This window comes from Loxodonta africana, chromosome 15 (assembly GCF_030014295.1).
Source record: "Loxodonta africana isolate mLoxAfr1 chromosome 15, mLoxAfr1.hap2, whole genome shotgun sequence".
NCBI classification, from domain to species: Eukaryota; Metazoa; Chordata; class Mammalia; order Proboscidea; family Elephantidae; genus Loxodonta; species Loxodonta africana.
In genome coordinates, this window is record NC_087356.1 from 41,176,033 (window position 1) to 41,195,364 (window position 19,332).

At 40.4% G+C, this 19,332-nt stretch overlaps 1 protein-coding gene across 1 annotated transcript in view; it reads left to right on the forward strand.

Moving 5' to 3' along the window:
- The window catches only part of KCMF1 (potassium channel modulatory factor 1), an 85,988-nt gene extending 74,692 nt beyond the window's left edge, over positions 1-11,296 (forward strand). Inside the window, exons 5-7 of the mRNA XM_064268787.1 lie at positions 1,300-1,474; positions 3,655-3,937; positions 10,673-11,296. Coding sequence (XP_064124857.1) covers positions 1,300-1,474; positions 3,655-3,937; positions 10,673-10,934 — 720 coding nt within the window. The 3' untranslated portion in view covers positions 10,935-11,296. The remainder of the gene's footprint in view (positions 1-1,299; positions 1,475-3,654; positions 3,938-10,672) is intronic.
- The last annotated feature ends 8,036 nt before the right edge of the window (positions 11,297-19,332 follow it).

Below are 19,332 nucleotides of genomic sequence, written 5' to 3' on the forward strand. Positions count from 1 at the left end.
ATGCCTCACTCCGTCTTCCTGAAGAAACTAGACAAATAACTTAAAACCAAGCTGACATCCTGAACTTTTCCACCAGTCCAAGGACCTCTGGTGAAATCGGTATCCATTCAGTAAATGTCCCACATCATCTGCCTCAGTTCTGCGAGATTTTTGTAAGCCTCTCTAGTTACCAAGAAAAGATGAAATTACGTAGAATGCAAGAGTAAGAGAACGCATACGTTACATTTTAGATTCCTAGTAAGTGTTACCATTAATTCTAGAAATCAAAGTGTTGGCTTGGCAGTTTCCCTGAAAGCATACTAATTTTTCAGGTACTTCAGGGGGTTAGTATGTAGCAACTATTTTTGACGTCAGGGAGTGTCTTCTGTATAAGCCCCTAAATCTTGAGCACCATATCTTTTTTCTTTTTCACTATTTTGTTGGAATTCTTTTTAATGTGTATTTCACACCCAGCTACTTTTTAAAAACAAAATTTAATGATCATATAACATTGCTTTCAGTAGAACCCAAGCCATCATGATGAATGCCATGGTGAAAGGGCGCATATTACAGTGGTACTTGAGGGCCTCAGGGGGCCCATTCGCCATTGCTAAATGCCTCCAAAACCATCAGCTGAAATACTGGGAAGCCAGCAAAAGAATTAATTTGTGTTATATAGCTGTTTTGTTTGCTGTGATATCTAGCTTTTTCCTTACACATATTTGCCTGTTTGGAAATGTAGATTGTTTATGAGTTTTGATGGCTCTTTGCCACTCAGGGCCGTCTTCAGCTCGACTCATATTTAGCTGTGTAAAATGGTTGAGGCTTCTGAAAATTTGTCTTCTTGTTAGATATAACAGTACTACTTTGTGTCCACTTAAACATGAAACACGAATCTCCTTTTTGCTGCTTCAGCAGCACTGTGGGAAGAGCTTGAAGAAATGTATGAAGTTCAACACTGAGATCAGGGTCAGGGCATGCTTTGCCCTGGATGTCTGACAACACAGCCCCTTTGACCTTGTCTGACAGTGCTGCTGTGGCCATTGTAGCCAGAGCCAAGGAAGAGGTTTCTGCCACCTGGAGAAACTTTGCTTTGAAAAACACTTCCAAACAATATGCACACGCACTCACACATTGTTTTATGTTTGAGTCTTTTTTGGATTTACTAGCCCTCATAGAAATAGTTGGCACATTTGCATTCTAAATTAAATGTGCTATTTTAAAATAGCTTACAGTTTAGAAAATCTTACTAGCAAAAGCTCAAGAGGTAGTTTTCCTTTCTGTGAAATACTTTGGCCTTTTCCTTAACTTTTGAGTTATGATGAATCGAGTGGTGTTCGACACGTCCGTAGAATGTTTCACCCTGGCCGGGGCTTAGGAGGTCCTCGTGCTCGTAGATCAAACATGCACTTTACTAGCAGTTCTACTGGTGGACTTTCTTCTTCTCAGAGTTCATATTCTCCAAGCAATAGGGAAGCCATGGATCCTATAGCTGGTAAGTTAGTTTCACATTAATAAAGGAAAGCGGGGGGGTCTCATTTAAAAACTGTTTTGTGGAGTTTGTGTTTTTAGTCTTCCTGCCTGATTACACTCCTTCACAAAATCTCCAAATATTGTGTGAGTGTAAAATAGACTAAAAGGGGTCAGTTAACAAGTAGTTCCTGTCGTTCTGGCATTTCCTCAGGCCCTTAGAGGCACAAGATAATAAGACATGACTCCTTGTTAAATTTGTGGCTTCCTCTGAAGCCTGCAGAAATAATAAAATATTATAAAATTGAAAGACCTCCAAGATTCCGTGGTTTAAAGTCTGGAATTACACACATTAAAAAAAAAAAAAAAACAACTAATCGACTGGACTAACAGGTTAAGCTCTTTTCATCGAAGAAAATAAAGTAGGAATTTCTTTGTCCTTGCCTTGATTGGAGAACTGTATTGTTGCGGAATGTATTGAAAAGTACATCTTCTAATAGCCTGAGAAATTTTTATTTAAAAGAAAAAAGTTGAACACGTAGTTCGAGGCTAAGTCACTGGTCTGGCACAGCGAGCACGGGAGGCCCGCAGCAGAGCACGAGCTTTGGGAGCCAGAATAAATGGTCAGAAATCGCTGTAGCCTGACAGCTGACCAACGTACCAGGCAGACAGGGCAAGAATCCGCAAAGTCTGCGAGTGCAGACCAGTGGTTCCCAGGTGTGACTAGGTTGTGGAATGCTTACCTGGAAACCACAATGCGCCTCGCGGAACACTGTGAGGAATTGATGTTTACATCCAGGATATAAGCTAGGAACAATTTGACTTACAAATATTCTTTAAAATTGTGAGATTAACAGCATAAAAAAATCTCAATTCTAAATGTGCTTGTTGACAAAAAAAAAACCAATAAACTGAGTTTGGGAATTTTTTGTTGTTAATGTTTCTTTGTCCCTGTATCTTTGGTAAAAACAAGCTTCAAAGGCTTAATTTCTGGGAGCAAAATTTTAAATTGAGAAATGTCCTCCATTACTTACTTTCTTCTGTCAGTGAAAGTGAGTCTTATTTGAATGATCCATTCCATGAAAGAATGGTGTAAGAACTGCTGGGATAAAGCAGCAGTGAGCAAAAAGAGCAGAAACTCACCCCGTTAATAAGCTTTCATTGTGAAGAGCATTTGCTGGTCTGGAAATGTCAGAGGCAATAGTCAGTTCCGTGTAAGCTAGATAGATCTTCCATGTGGGAGAGGCCAGTTATTGCCCCTTACTGAGGTGAGAGTACAGAGACAGTCTGGATCAGAACAGGCTGATGAATAGCCTGTAAGGTTGGGAGCAACAGGTTCTCAGGAGGAAGTCAGCCTTACTGAGAACTGCCAGTAGCAACTGTCAGACAGTGGTTGTCAGAAAGTGCCAGTGAAAGAAGGCAAGGCAAATGGTCTAGGGACACAGGAATGATCCAAGCCTCTTGGATCTAATTTGAATAATTTATTAGTCATTTAATAAATGTTTGAGTGCCTACTGTGTTTCAGGCACTGTTCTAGGACCTGAGAGTAGAGTGAACAGAGTGGGTTTGTGTTACGACTGGACCAGGAGATGAAACACTTTAATGTATAAAAATACTAAGAGAAAGTATAACTAGATTAGTTTATTAGGCAAATAATTTTAAAAGCAATTTCTGTTAAATTTTTTGCTTAAATTAGACATGCCTATAAAACAAAAAATAACACATTTGAGGGGTGTGCTTCTTAGTTCCATCAAGTATAGGAAACCGAATGGGCAACACCTTCCCAAAAGCAAAGACGAAAAGACAGGAAGGGACAGGAAAACAGGACAAATGGACGTGGGGAACGTGAGGTGGAAAGGGAAGAGAGGGCTGACACCTTGTAGGGATTACTGGCAATGTCACAGAACAATTTAAATATAAATTTTTGAATGAGAAACTAATTCGCACTGTAAACTTTCACTTAAAGCGTAATAAAAATTTTTTAAAATCATTTGCTTAAAATAAAAATAATTGTATTTGGGTTAATACTCATTTGTGTTTCTGTTCCCCGTATACAACAGCGAATGCCTCCAGGAGGCATCTAAAGGGTATTGAGCTCCCAGCTGAATGGATAACCCATGTATTCATGATGCTTTCTGATGTTCCTCTGTAGCATTTTGTTTTCCTGAGTGTTTAAGTAGACTTTAATCCTCGTTTCTCTTGTAGAGCTTTTATCTCAGTTATCAGGAGTGAGACGCTCTGCCGGAGGACAGCTGAATTCTTCTGGCCCTTCGGCTTCTCAGTTACAACAACTGCAGATGCAGCTGCAGCTAGAACGGCAACACGCCCAGGCAGCACGGCAACAACTGGAGACCGCACGCAATGCCACCCGGCGTACTAACACAAGCAGTGTCACCACTACAATCACGCAGTCCACAGCAACAACCAACACAGCTAACACAGAAAGCAGTCAGCAGACTACCCAGAATTCCCAGTTTCTTTTAACAAGGTAGCTCATTTATTAATATAATTTTATTTGAGAAGTGATGTTTTATTAGCACTGCACAGTCAGAAATGGCCTTCTGTCTTGTGTGCATATACGCACCTACTCCTCACCTAGCCACTGTCTCGTTATCCAACGTTTTGCATTTCCAACAATAGTGAAAAAAAATCTACTATCAGACTGTTTTGCACATCAGCAACATACGTCTGGCAGTAGCAGATGCCCAAGTGCAAGGCAAGAGTAACACTGGCTGTGATGGCTAAGGTCATGTGTCACCTTGGCTGGGCCATGGCTCTCAGGGGTTTGGCAGTTATGTAATGGTGTAATTTGGCCGTTATGTAATGATGTAGTCCTCCTCCGTTTTGTGAGCTGATGTCATCCCCATTTTCTCATAACGCCAATTTCGGCACAACAACTTGGTGTTTGTAACCTAACCATGTCGGTAAGCAAGGAGTGGGTATATGTATTCTCAGAAACTGTGCCTTTGATCAAACCATTAGCACTCAGAGATCTCTAATCAAAGCTGCAGATTTACAATCTCCCCAAGATTATGAAAAATAATATGATTTTAGATGAAAGGGGAATACTGGTCATCTTGTTCTCATAGTGTGTCTCATCATCTAATACAAATTTCTTTTCCCATGTTGGCCCCAAAACTTAAACAGACTGTTTTACGTGTATTGGTCATATTAGGTGCATTTATTATCGTAATTAACATTGCTTTCTTTTTATTGCCAATTTCAGTCTGCCGTGAAATGTTGTGGTTAGGTGCCATCGAATCAGTTCCGACTCATAGCAACCCTCTGTACAACAGAACAAAACACTGCCCGGTCCTGCACCATCCTCACGGCTGTTGTGCTTGAGCCCATTGTTGTAGCCAGTGTGTCAGTCCATTTCGTTGAGGATCTTCTTCTTTTTCACTGACCCTCTACTTTACTAAGAATGATGTCCTTTTTCAGGGACTAGTCCCTCCTGATAATGTATCCAAAGTCCATGAGACAAAATCTTGGCATCCTTGCTTCTAAGGAGCATTCTGGCCATACTTCTTCCAAGACAGATTGGTTTGTTTTTGTGAAATATTAAAATATTAAATGTGAAATATTAAAAGGTACAAAAGAGGATTTCATAATACACAGTGGTTTTGTCCTGAAAATTTCTAACAAGGCTAGAGTTAAGTTGTTCTGGTTGGGACACAAAAGTGGCTAAGAAAAAATGTTTTTCACCACCACAGTATACACAGTACAGAGCCCTACTTGATGGAGCAGAGTTCTTGTTTGGCTTCTGAAACTACTCTTAACAACTGAGTATATTCCTCTGCCAAAACCTTAGGCATTTTATATGACTTTTAAGAATATAAAAGATTCTTTAAAAGAGCACAGTTAGGCTCAGCTTGGACTCATCTGGACTTCTAATGGAACCAGCCAAAACCAAACCTGCTGCCGTCAAGTCGATTCCGACTCATAGTGACCCTATAGGGCAGAGTAGAACTGCCCCATAGAGTTTCCAAGGAGCGCCTGGCATATTCAAACTGTAGACTTTTTAGTTAGCAGCCGTAGCACTAAACCACTACACCACCAGGGTTTCCTTTAATGGAACAGAGAGTTTAAAAAAAAAAAATGAAGAAGAAAAATAGTGTAATATATCCACTATCTTCAAAATAACGTGTGACAGTTCATTGGGATGTTAAAAAAATATATGTTATAATTTGTAGTTCTATTTCTTTTATCTCATACTTTTTAATATCTGTTTTAGTACAGTGATGGTTGTTAGGTGCCATTGAATCAATTCCGACTCATAGTATCCTATATACAGCGGAGGGAAACACTGCCCGGTCATTTACCATCCTCACATTCATTGCTGTGTTTGAGCCCATTTTTGCAGCCACTGTGTCACTCCATCTCCTTGAGAGTCTTCCTCTTTTTCACTGACTGTCTACCAAGTATAATGTCCTTCCCCAAGGACTAGTTCCTCCTGGTAACATGTCCAAAGTATATGACATAAAGTCTTGCCATCTACCCTTCCAAGGAGCACTCTGGCTGTACTTCTTCCAAAACAGACTTGTTCATTCTTCTGGCAGTCCGTGGTATATTCAGTATTCTTTGCCAACACCATAATTCAAAGGCAGCAGTTCTTCTTTGGTCTTCCTTTTTCATTGTCCAGCTTTCACACACGTATGAGATGATTGAAAACACCATGGCTTAGGTCAGGCACACCTTAGTCTCAAAGTGACATATTTAAATAAGTTTTTCATAGCAGATTTTCCCAGTGCAGTACATCATTTGATTTCTTGATGGCAGCTTCCATGGGCGTTGATGGTGGATCCAAGTAAAACGAAATCCTTGGCAACTTCAGTATATTCTCCGTTTATCATGATGTTGCTTCTCGGTACAGTTGCGAGAATTTTTGTTTTCTTTAAGTTGAGGTGTAATCCATACTGAAAGCTGTAGCCTTTGACCTTCATAAGTAAGAGCTTCAAGCCCTCTTCACTTTCAGCAAGCAAAGTTGTGTCATCTGCACATTGCAGGTTGTTAATGAGTCTTCTTTCGATCTTGATGTCTCGTTCTTCCTCATGTAGCCTGGCTTCTCGGATTATTTGTTCAGCATACAGATTGAATAGGTAAGGAGAAAAGATACAACCCTGATGTACACCTTTCCTGACCTTAAGCCACACAGCATCCCCTCCTTCTGTTGGAACAACTGCCTCAATATGGCATATATACAGGCTCCTCATGAGCACAATTCAGTGTTCAGGAATTCCCATTCTTTGCTATGTTACCTATAATTTGTTATGATCCACACAGTTGAATGCCTTTGCATAGTTAATAAAACACAGGTAAACATCTTTCTGGTATTCTCTCCTTTCAGCCAGGATCCATCTATCATCAGCAGTGGTATCCCTCATTCCATGCCCTTTCTAAATCTGGCTTGAATTTCTGGCATTTTCCTGTCGATGTACTGCTGCAACCATTTTTGAATTACCTTCAGCAGATTTTACTTGCATATGATATTAATGATATTGTTCATTAATTTCTGCATTTGGTTAGGTCATATTCTTTGGAATGGGTTCAGATATGGATCTCTTCCAGTCCGTTGGCCAGGTAGCTGTCTTTCAAACTTTTTGGCATAGATGAGTGAGCACCTCCAGCGTTGCATCCATTTGTTGAAACATCTCCTTTAATATTCTGTCAATTCTTGGAGGCTTGTTTTTCGCCAGTGCCTTCAGTGCAGCTGGGACTCCTTTCTTCAGTACCATCAGTTCTTGATCATATGCTGCCTCCTGAAATGGTTGAACGTAGACCAATTCTTGTTGGTACAGTGACTATGTATTCCTTCTATCTTGATGCCTCTTCTGGCATCGTTCAGTATTTTGTCCATAGATTCCTTCAGTATTGCAACTTGAGGCTTGAATTTTTTCTTCAGTTCTTTCTGCTTGAAAAATGTGGAGCATGTTCTTTACTTTTGGTTTCCTAACTCCAGGTCTTTGCATGTTTCATTGTAATATTTTACTTTGTCTTCTAGAGCTGCCCTTTGAAATCTACTGTTTACCTCTTTAACTTCATCATTTCTTCTCTTTGCTTTAACTACTACAAGAACAAGTTACAGAGTCTTCTGACATCCATTTTGATGTTTTCTTTGTTTCCTATCTTTTTAATGACCTTTTACTTTTTTCATGTATGATGTCCTTGATGTCATCCTGCAACTCATCTGATCTTCGGTCATTAGTGTTCAATATGTCAAATCTATTTTTGAGATGGTCTCTAAATTCAGGTGGGATATACTCAGGGTCATAGTTTGGCTCTTATGGACTTGTTTTCAGTTTCTTCAGTTCTACATACATTTACGTAGGACCTTGCAATTTGCAGACCGCTTTTCACACCTTTGACTATATCATTTAATCCTCTGCGAGGGATAGCGTTACTCCCAGCAGGAAAATGACTCATATGATTAATCTAAGGTAATACTTCCCAGAAGATATTTCCTGGCACTTTATAATTTCCAAGGAATATATATAGTTAATTTTTTTTTTTCCTGATGAATAAATTTGGGAAAAACTAAGTAACAAAAAAAAATGACTTGATTTACTGTGGGGCTTCTCAGAGCTTCAAATATATTAGCATGCATTCTGAATCATCAAGGCAAGGAGAGTGGCTGCATTACTTACCAGGGGAAGTCCTGGTCTCTGGTCATACGGCTGTTATGTGATAAATATAGGGTTCGAGCCTCATTTTTGTTCTCATCTTTGACCAGGGGCAGTTCCTTGTCATGTTGGGGGACACAGTTTCTTCGGGGTCTAAGACGGTTAACCTTTTAGATAATGATTGTTTAAGCATCTGAGTCATAGTTCAGTCTTCGGGTAATGGGCCCACCTGGTTTTGCTAATCCCAATTTGAAGATCCTGACAAGTTCTGCAGTTCCTTCTACATCCCAAATGATGTTTGACCCATCAGGAAGTTAAGCCCTAGTACCGGGTTTTATCCACCCTTCAAGAATGAGGCATTTCCTCAGTCATTTCCCTGGATGATCAAAACTGTGCCCTTTCTAGACACTGGAAGCTCATGCTCTTCAAAGGAAACAGAATATTCTTTAGTGGCTGGAGGCCACAGCTTCTGTGTTTCTAGTTTTCCGGCTTTCTATGTAGGTCTTCTGTAGACCCTTTATTTTTCTATAATAGACTTTTTTTTCTTTATTATAAACCTTTCTCAAAGCTAAGGGCACAGAATGTATTTTAGTTTAGTTCTTAATGCTTTTGAATTGAGACTTTAACTTGTCTCTCAGTCCCCTATCTCATTAGATGCTCTTTTGTAATATTGATAATTTGGCTTTACCCATATGTGTCATCGGTCACTTCTTTTTAACATGGATGGAATGGCTTTTACATAAGTATATTCCGGATCCTTTGCTTACTTTAAGTTCTGAAATTTTGATCTTTGTTTTCTGAGCCATATATGTAATCATTCAGTTATTTCAAACTTAGTAGCTATGAGATTTTGAGCCAAGTAAGTTGCTTAACCTCTGCTGCGATTTCCTCTTCCTGTAAAATATTGGTAATAATAGAACCTAACTCATAGGAGTGCTGTGAAGATTAAAAGAGGTGATGTATATAAAACGCTTAGAACAGAGCATGGCCCATAGTAGTAAGTATTCGTGATCACTACTGTGGGTGCCCTTGTAGCCTCAGCATCTATCTGTAGGATGGGTGCTGAGAGTGGACTGGTAGAGGAGCATGGAGTGGGTGGCTCCTTGGCTCAGTACACCTGTGTGTCTCTGCGGGCCTTCTTTCATTGTCGCCATCTTGTCCCTGTTCTGTTAATTGTCTTGAGCCAAGCGCTCCAGCTAGTTTCCCTTCTTTCTCTGCCACCAAAAATACAGAGAAATGAAATCAATGCTGAAACTAAGCAGAATTTTTTTATTGAAGAATTGACATTTTTAAGTCATTAAACAAGCTAATAAGAGAAGTAGCAAATAGAAATTTCAGCTCTTCACACTTGTCCAGTCTCCATGCAGGTGAACCAGGTTTCCCAGCAGAGCCCAGATCTCATAAATGCACATGTTAGGTGGATATATCAGGCAGTTAGACCCCATGTCTGGCCTGCTGCACAGTCCCCAGTAGGAGAAATGTATAATGTTTTTGTGTGTGTGTGTTTTCTCGCCCTCTCAGACTTCTGAATATACCTTCGTTTCAGGAAGAACTGAATGAAAGTGATAGAGAAAGTCAGGGAATAGTTTGGATTTTTTTTCAGTTGAATATTCTGATCACTGCAGGTTTTGTGTTTGTGATCAGACTTGGTACTTTTTTTCCCCCTTTATTTATTTATTTATGTGTTGAAAATTATATAACAAAACATAATGCCACTTCAACGGTTTCCACATGCACAGTTCTGTAGCATTAGTTACATTCTTCAAGGTGTACCACCTCTCTCAGCGACCTCCAAACTCTTTCACCATCATTAACACAAACTTACTGACCCCCCCGACCCAAGCTCATCTGTCCTTTCAAGTTGCCATTGTCAGTTTGATCACGTATAGTTCTTGAAAAGAGTATAATACTTAATGCAGACAATTTTTCTAATTAGGTTAAATTATTTGGTTCAAGGATGACTCCAGGGGTACTTTTGGTTGAAGGTTTAAAGGTTTCCCCAGGGTAATAGTTTCAGAGGTCATCTGGCCGCAGTGGCTCCAGAAAGTCTGGAATCTATGAGAACTTGAAAATCTGGTCCACATTTTCCCCCTTTTGATCAGGATCCTTGTATAGAATCCTTGATATAAATGTTCAGGATTAGTAGCTGGGCACCCTCCAGTTCTCTTGGTCTCATGGCAAAGGAGGCAGTTGTTCATGGAGGTGCTACTTTTCTCCTTTTTACTACCCACAGGTGAAATTCTGGTTAGGGACATGGCTACTTATGCAGGTATCTAATCTGTTAGAAATTTTGTTTTTCCTTAGAAAAGTTTTCACATCAGTTTTCTCTGGAGAGAGCAGGAGAAGTGTAAATTTTATTTTTCCTGTTGAATCCAATTAAAGCATAGATTTGCACCTCAGGGTAACAGTAGTACTACAAGTGTGGGGAATTTATCTCAACATAATTAAGGCGATAAATTAGAGCGAGGTCATCAGGAAATATGTCTCAAGTTCTGAATTTTGCCTCCTGTAGACTTGCACAGTGGAGGCATTGTAGAAACTGGCCATGCCACGTTGTTCATTGACTTTTTACCAATAAGGTCTTTTCTTTTTAACTTACACAGGTTGAACGATCCTAAAATGTCTGAAACAGAGCGTCAGTCCATGGAAAGCGAGCGCGCAGACCGCAGCCTGTTTGTCCAGGAGCTCCTTCTGTCCACTTTAGTGCGTGAAGAGAGCTCGTCCTCAGACGAGGATGAACGGGGGGAGATGGCAGATTTTGGTGCTATGGGCTGTGTAGATATTATGCCTTTAGATGTTGCTTTAGAAAACCTAAATTTAAAAGAGAGTAATAAAGGAAATGAGCCTCCACCACCTCCTCTTTGATGACATCCCACTTCGCAGACAATGTCCTCTGTGCTGTATTTGCCAATGAAAGTGGACAACAGCTATCTTGGGTTTGTTTGGTGATTGTAATTTCAGGTCTGCCACTCTTGTTACATTGTGTACATTCAAAAGGAAGAGAGAAAATATATACGATAATCATTTCCACGTAACTAATTTTTACTTCTAGCCGGTAAATAAATGTAGGTAGCAGTGCAGGGGTGAGCTCTGCTTCCTGTACCTTGACATGCAAAGGCTCTCCTAATACTCCACATTCAAACTGAAGAGGAAAATTGAAATCTCTAATGAAGCTGCTGTGTGTATTTATGAATATTAATGAATAAAAACTGCTTGGATGGTTTACCTTAACTACTGCATGAGGTTTTTTGCAGCGTGCATGAGTTTTAGTGACCTTGTTATTTAAAGTATTAAATACAAGGAGTAAAACTTAAAAAAAAAAAAAGGAAAAAAAAAAAAAAGCCCAAAGCTTCCCCAAGCATTATTCAATGGCTACATTTATTCAGTGGTTACCTTACAAAAGAGCTACATGACAACAGAGATGCCGAGGTAGCTTTTGAATAATGTCTGCCTGGATCGCCTCTCTGTGTGTGCCTCCCGTACCAAAGCCGCCGGCTCTGCAGTGGATCGGGGCGGCGGGGCCGGGTCTCGCGCTCCGCCCTGTGTGGCTGCCCCGTCGCTCTTAGTCATCCTCCCTGTCTGAAGCTCAGCCTGTCTCTTTAACTCATCAGTAGAAGACACGCCAGTAAAGCTACTGTCGGAGTCTGCTGCAGGGGCGTCTGTGTGCCCTAAAAACAAACCCTGTCCATATTTGTTTAAAGCTTTTACTTTTTGTGGTTGTTTAAAATTTTTTCAATTGTTCAATATGTTTTATTCCGGTGTAGATGAATTCATTTATTCACTGTTCAACAAAGTTAACCTGAATTATGTTGTCTGTGTTTTTAAAAAATCTCACATTCTCAATCATATCTTGCGTTATTTATGTATTCGCTTCACAGTTTGCTGAGACGGAGCAGTATCAGGGGAGCTTTGAGGATTTGGCTTCCCAGACCTTGTCGATTTATTACAACCAAATTCTTAACGCTAACTCCAGCACCTTTTATTTATTGGGTTTTTTCTGGCATAAAAGGTAAAGCCTTTTAATTGAATCATGCCACCTATATGCCTATGTTATTAATCTTATGTGTAAAAAAAAATGTACAGCTTTTTGGGGTTTGGAGGGGCCAGGTTATTTTTTATTTTCTGTTTCACTTTTTTGTGCGTAGCCTTTCACAATAGCTCCAAGGCAGGGGCAGCAGGTTTTGGGGCTGGGGGGCAGTTTTTGGAATGTAAATTTGGGACTCTTTAAAAAGGTGCGCACAGCTTCTGATAAATTTATACCTAGACTCAACCTAATCATGTCTTGTTCCAGTTCTCTTTTCTCTGAGCCCTTTTGTCAGTCTCCTCTTTGTCCCGTCATTTTTTCCCTTTCCTGTCTGTCCTTCCATTTCTTCCACACAACAAGCATACAGCCTGAACACCCTATCTGTGTTCTTCCAAGAACTGTGAAGTCCATATTCATCCAGATGTAACCAAAAAGAAGTCACCCCACATGGCCACAAAACTGTCGCTTCTCCTCCTGTGAAACTCAAGACTCCAGCGATTTCCAAATATAATAGCTTTGTTTTCTTTAGTTTCTGTAATGAAAAATGTTTTCAAGGAAAATTTACATCAGGCTTCTGGTTATACTAGAAGTCAACTCCAGTAGGGATTTTCTTTTTTTCAATTGGTTGTTGAGAAGTTTCACAATCCAGTTTTCAAGCTGTGGTCTTTTCAAACACATCTTCTGCACATAAAGTCACACATTTCAATAAAGCGTTTTCAAGACTGTTGACCACTTGAATTTCTTTGGTGTTGGGGAATTATCCTGATCATGACTCAGATTTTAGATCTCAAATCTAGTCATTTTTTGTTTCTCTTTTTCTGCTAACCGTGGAGGTCCTGACTGTGTGAATGTGTTACTTGGATGTGAGAAATAGAAATTGTCAATGTATGTGCGTTCCCTTGTCTGTACAGACTCTGGGAAAATGTAAGAGCCTTTCTTCTTTAACATGGCATTAGGGAACAACTGTAAGTCCATTCAGGGCAATTTAATTTAGATAATCAATTTAACATTTCAGAAGACCTAAAGGTTCATAAGATTCCATCTCATGTAGAATACTGTATATAGATTATTTTTTACCAGATATTTTACAAATACCTCACCTCATCCTGTATGTAATCAATAGTAATGTATTCTTTTAGAGTAGAAAGACACAGAATATCAACATAAAGATATATTGAAGCCCTTAAAATTCTTGTGTCCTTTTTCTTTAGTTTCTGAGTTAGCCTCATTATTGAATGTACCACTGAATAAAAATTACTCGTGAAGATTTTGCTGGAGAAGAGAAAATCAAGATATGCCATTGTTTATTTTGACTACACCTTCAAATTTCCAAGGGCCAGATCCTGGGTTTTGAGAGGTTTTGCTATGAGTGTCTAGGATGTAAGTTTGTAAATGTTCAAAGTGCGTGTCTCCCCGTTTGGAAAAAATTCAATTCTTTTTGCTCAAAGCGTTATGGAAGGAGTTAAATTTCAAGACGCAGAAAACCCAAAAAACATACAGTGAAGGTTTAAGACCAGAGAATGTTTAAAGCGTGTCAGTTTCTATTTCTGAGTAATTTATGGAATATACGGTGTGTTTAGGAATTCCAAAGTCATCCCTGCACAATTATAATTAATGTGAAGGATATTCATGGGCACCATTGTCCTGGGTATCAAATCACAAAGAACAGTGGACTATGGAATTTGACTGATAGTTGAATGTACTTCATAACTTCCCTGGATTGTTCTTCATTCATTCGCTTTCCTAAAATATTTCAGCTCTTTAAACAAATACCCAAGCTTTCTTCTGTGGCTGCAATCACAAAGTATGATTGGTATGGCTGACTCCAGTGAAATCTTCAGATTTGTGTCTAGGTTGTATTGTGGTTTTTTTTGTTTGTTTTTGAAAACCACTGAATCAGGACCTTAGGTTTGTTGCTGGTAGAGTAGTAGGTTCTTACAGTTAGGCTCAGGTAAAGTAAGAGAAAGCCCATCTCCCACTGGCTCCTAAAGAAATGTAGCTTAGCGAGGTAGATAGTGTTACTAGAATAACAGAAATGACACAAAAATCCATCCATTATTCTCTCCTGCTTCCCAAATCTGTTTTGCCTCTCAATATTTGAAATTTCAATCACTAAAACTAAAAGGATATTTCAAAGGTCACGAAGCTTTTTTTTTTTTCTGGTCTGTGGGCCACGGTAAAAATGGGTAAGGAGTCAAAGCTTTAGATCTCCATCAAAGCCAGACCCTTCACAGCAAGCATCCCGCTTCCTCTGTCCGTTTTACTCCATGGCTCTGGGGTTGGGCACAGACGTCAGTAGTTCATAGCTCTATATTGGAGCCTTTAAGGAGAATAAGGAGATTGGGGAGTGGGTAGTAGAAGAAAATGGTTGGAGAAAAATGGTCTTCTAATGAGATCCCTTCCACAGAATAGTGGTTAGTAAACATACAGTAAACCTACTGTGTGCCAAACTGGGAGATACAAAAATAGAACTCAGACAGGATTCCCCCTTTTGTAGAAGTTTCTGTCTAGTAAAGGAAACAGTGAAGAAAATGTCGTTGAAGTATAGTATGGCTATTACAGCTCTGATTCAGAAGTGTATAAAAATCCATTCACAAGTAATGGAAGGAAGAGTGGGTGTTAAAAGTTCCTTAAATGTATCCATTTTGTAGGGGCAAGTCCCACAGCAGCATTTATATGAGAGATTTGTTGTGTTTAGTTTTTTGCATGCGCAGTGTTGGCTCGTCACAACCTTGATTTCATGTGCGGTAATAAGTAAAACACTAGGTACGAAATTTTCCCAGAATTATATACTGAAGTTGATGTTAATGCTGGCAAAAGGTAACGCTTTCCTATTCTCTTTTCAAAGTCCACGTAGACACTTAGAAAGCCAAAACCATTCTCTCCCTGAGGCGCGGGGACATGTGTGAACCATCTCTGTAGTAACAAGCCCTGTCTCCAGTTTGGGGTGGGGAGAAGTTAGGCTTGGAGTACAAGATGCAGCAATACTTTCAGGCCGTTTGTAGCAATATTCTCAGATCTGGGGCATTAAACATGGCTGTGTCTGAATAAGTCCCCCCAGTATTCCAAAGCCACATTCAAGAGCCCTTGTTTTTCAGAGGAGCCCTGGTGGCACAGTGGTTAAGGGCTTGGAGGCTAACCAAAAGGTTGCCTGTTGGAATCCACCAGCTGTTGACCTAATGGAGCACCTCCCTGTCCTATAGGGTCTCCATGAGTCAGAATTGACTCAACAGCAATGGATTTGTTTTTCACAAAAATGTAAAAATCTAATTCCATGTACCCATCAACTTCAACATGCTTAAGAAATACTTTGTTTCTGATTTGTATTAACTCTTGGTTCCTCTAGTTTTTCGGCCCCTCTGTCAGATAATTAAATGTTCCGAAACTAAAACACATACGCTTGGGGAGTTCCCCATTCAAGGAGCCCTTCAACATACCTTGGGTAAAGATGTTGATGTTTGCTGCCACTTCCTCAACTTGGTTATCAGCTGTAGAGTTTGAAAGATTGTGCATCTCGGAGAAATTGATCCTGAACCTCAAATCCACATTGCGTTCTAGTCAGTTGCTATCAGAGGGATAATGCCTTGGTTAGGTTCCTTGAATTATAAAGGAAGTTGCTCCCTTCAAGTCCTCCACTCCACTGCCATCGAGTCAATTCTGACTCATAGCAACCATATAAGACAGAGTAGAACTGCCCCGTAGAGTTTCCAAGGAGCACCTGGCGGATTCAAACTGCCGACCTTTTGGTTAGCAGCCGTAGCACTTAGCCACTAGGCCACCTCAAGTCCGTAGGCTTTATCAAGTCAGTTGAACTTTACAGCAACCAGTAAAAGAGATCATTCAATTAGACAGAAACTCAAGTTTGATTTTGTATCCTTGATAACCACGAACCTGACAGCAGACATGCCCTGTGGTTTGATGGCTCCACTGTCTGTATAAACCATTCATACCCACTAAGCTCCTTTTTTCTCTTGAAAGGACCCTGAGTCAGTTTGTACACAATCCTGGATTTTTTTGAGCTCCCAGTAGGTACGAAGCTTTGGCCTTATCTTTGAGCATCATTAACAACCTGCAACTTTCACAGACATCCGCTATAAGAAAATTATTCAGAAACGATTTCCTAAAAGGCCCTTTATCCCTTATCCAACTGGAGTCTTTTCAGAAGTCATGGAGCCTGTTGTAGTTGCTTCCTTAAATCAGGCTAGCCTTCAAAGAAGTTTAAGACAGTTAAATCTTGCTACCAGATTAAAAACTAGAGTATTTCGGATTCTGCCCTACACCTAAGTTATCAGGTGGTATTTAAAAGCAAAGCTTGAGGAAACAATTCACACATCCTATCCTGTGAGCTGGATGAAGTCCCAGCTCTCAGATCCTTGGCACCCTAATATGAAAGGTTTACTTGAGATGATGCGGCACTGTTTCCAGTATAGGATTTTGTAATGCTCCTAAATCAACAGACGGGACCAACTAAGGAGCAAGCCGCAGCCACGGTCCCTAAGGACTATCCTGTGTCAGGTGAGGTATTTTGACCAGTCTTGAATACCTTTAATTTCACCGCTGAAAGCCTCTCCTGATACTTAGCAAGATATTAGTTTCACCAGTAAAAGCTTTTCATATGCAGTATGCTAATTAAAGCGTTGAATTGCAAAACAGCTTGTTGTGGCGGCCACTGAAGCATGGCCCCACCGGATGGCTGCTACCTTGTTTGCTGACCACTTTATGAATTAAACTTGCAAAATGCCACACTGACTGTACAGAAGTATTTTAAAGTAAATTACAGGAATTGTAAGTCTCCAAGACTAATTTACACTGAACTCTTTAAAAAGATAATCTTTTGTAAGATCACTCCTTGCCTACCCAGCTTATATGTGGATCCTGATTTGAATTTGGTCTTGGGCACGTTACATGTCAACAAACTGTTATACGCGGCAGCGCTTTCTGTTTCATTCATGTGGGTAATGGAGCTCGACTTCAATGATGGCACTGTATTATTTTAAGACATAACTAATGCTCAACAACAGACTTGGTCACTTCTGGTGCCAGTGTCTCAGCTGTTCTGGACAGAATTTCTATTTTTAATGCTCCTCTGCTTCCTCTCCTGTGTGTGTGTGTGTGTGTGTGTGTGTGTGTGTGTGTGTGTTTCATTTGTGCTTCCAGTGACGCCTAAAGTTTTAGCTCCATTTGCCTGTAGAATTGTCAGGATCCACCCATTTTTTTTTTTTTTTTTTTTACCCATGTTACCTAAGACCCATTGTTGGTGGCATTTGGAATGGTCACAAAGAATGTACTGAGCCTGATGGGTGATGGGGGCCTCTGTCCTCAGCTCAGAAAAGGACTTTAGAACAGTCAGCCTACTTGCAGCTTCACAGGGCAAGTGAGGCTAGAAAGAAAGAATTGGGAAGGAGTTCCAGAATTTCTCCATCAGTGTGGAGATGAGCTCCACCCACTCAGGACCAGAAAGAGAACAAGGCTTGCTTCTTATCAAATTTTTTCATTGTTTCTCTGCAGAATTCTCTTTTTGAATGTTGAAATGTTACTGGGTCAAAACCCCAGGTTCTTGCTCAGCATGATTTGTATCGGCCAATAAACGAGAACAAGGCGGGAAGGCAGAAAAACACCCTTATCTTCTTGTTCAAGGAAAGGAGTCAGAGCTGCTGCCGCCAAGACTGCTTCCTGAGGGCTAAGGGAGAAGTTACTTTTAAGGGGTTCATACAAGTTACATCACCAACATTCTTAATCATACTTCGCAGGGTCAATGGGGTTTACATATAACTTCCAAGGAAAGAAAGCAGAATTCTAATGCAAAGCTGTGGGGGAGGAAACCAAGCTAAAGCTGCCAGGCTAGCTAAGCAAAGAAAGCAGGATTCTGATGCAAAGATGCTTGAGGTACTAGAATTTTCCGCAGCCTGGGGAATCTGTCTTATTAGAGCTGCCTCCAGCAAATGATAGTGATTGGTGAAAACAGCAAAATTCTAGCATCTAGTCTGAACAAGAGCCTTCTGCTTCAACCTAGGGCCCCAGAGGTTGAGACTATAAACTGAGGCCCCTTAAGTCATTTTCATCTGTGTGTGAGAGGGCGAGGTATATTCATTAAGAACATACTTTTTTTAACATACTTTGATGAGTGTCAAGTCTTAATCCTTGTAGTGTGGTTTCCCAAGTGTTCACCATTTCTGTGGTTTGTTGTCAGTTGATATCAAGTCACCTCCAACTCACGGCGACACCATGTATAACAAAACATTTGAAACATTGCATGGTCTTGTGCCATCTTCATGATCGTTGCTATGTTTGAGTCCATTATAGTGGCCGTTGTGGCCATTGTGTCAGTCCATCTCATTGAGAGTTTCCCTAGCCTTCGCTGGCCCTCCACTTTACCAAACGTGATGTCCTTCTCCAGCGATGGGTCCCTCGTGATGATGCATCCAAAGTAAGCAAGTGAAGTCTCCAACAATGTTCTGTGACTCATAGGGTTCTCTCACTGGCTATTTTCAGAAGTAGTTCATCAGGCCTTTCTTCCTAGTCTGTCTTAGTCAAGAGGCTCTGCTGAAACTTGTCTACCGTGGGTGACCCTGCTGGTATTTTAAATACCAGTGGCATAGCTTCCATTATCATAGCAACATGAAAGCTACCACAGTGTGACAAACTGACAGACAAATGGGGGACTCTATGGTTATAGAGCCTCAGATAGGTCCATCTGAGAAAAACACATCCCACTTACGTAGTGTTGCACACAGGTGCCCATCCAGTGGTCCGGAGACCAATTTTGTTTCCCCCCACACAGTTCTAAATCGCTTTCAGGTCCCTTGGAGTCTGGAAGCCAAGGATCGGGGCAGGTTGGTTGATTTCTTAAGGGATGCAACAAATAATGCTTTTCACGCCTTATGGTGTTGTAACGCAGAAGTTACAGGGCATTTCAAGCAGAATTTAGAGTGATGTAGGATGAAGCATGTGAAAAATACTCAACTTCTAGACATTTGTAAGTTCTGTCTGTAAATTCTCAATGGAATGAAGTCAGTAAAAAGAAGTGGTTAAAAGGTTACAACGAATGAAGAGAATGGAAATAGGTTTTTAGTATTAGAAATTAGGGCTCAACTTAATCATTTTAAGGTTCCCTCTTCCACCTTAAAAGTACCCAGATCATGCCTGGACTAGGAGGCAAGTCCTGGGCAATAGGACCCGACTGGTCAGTCAGTTCTGGACAGGAATCTCAAATCTGCAAAAATCCCTGGAGTTTCCATC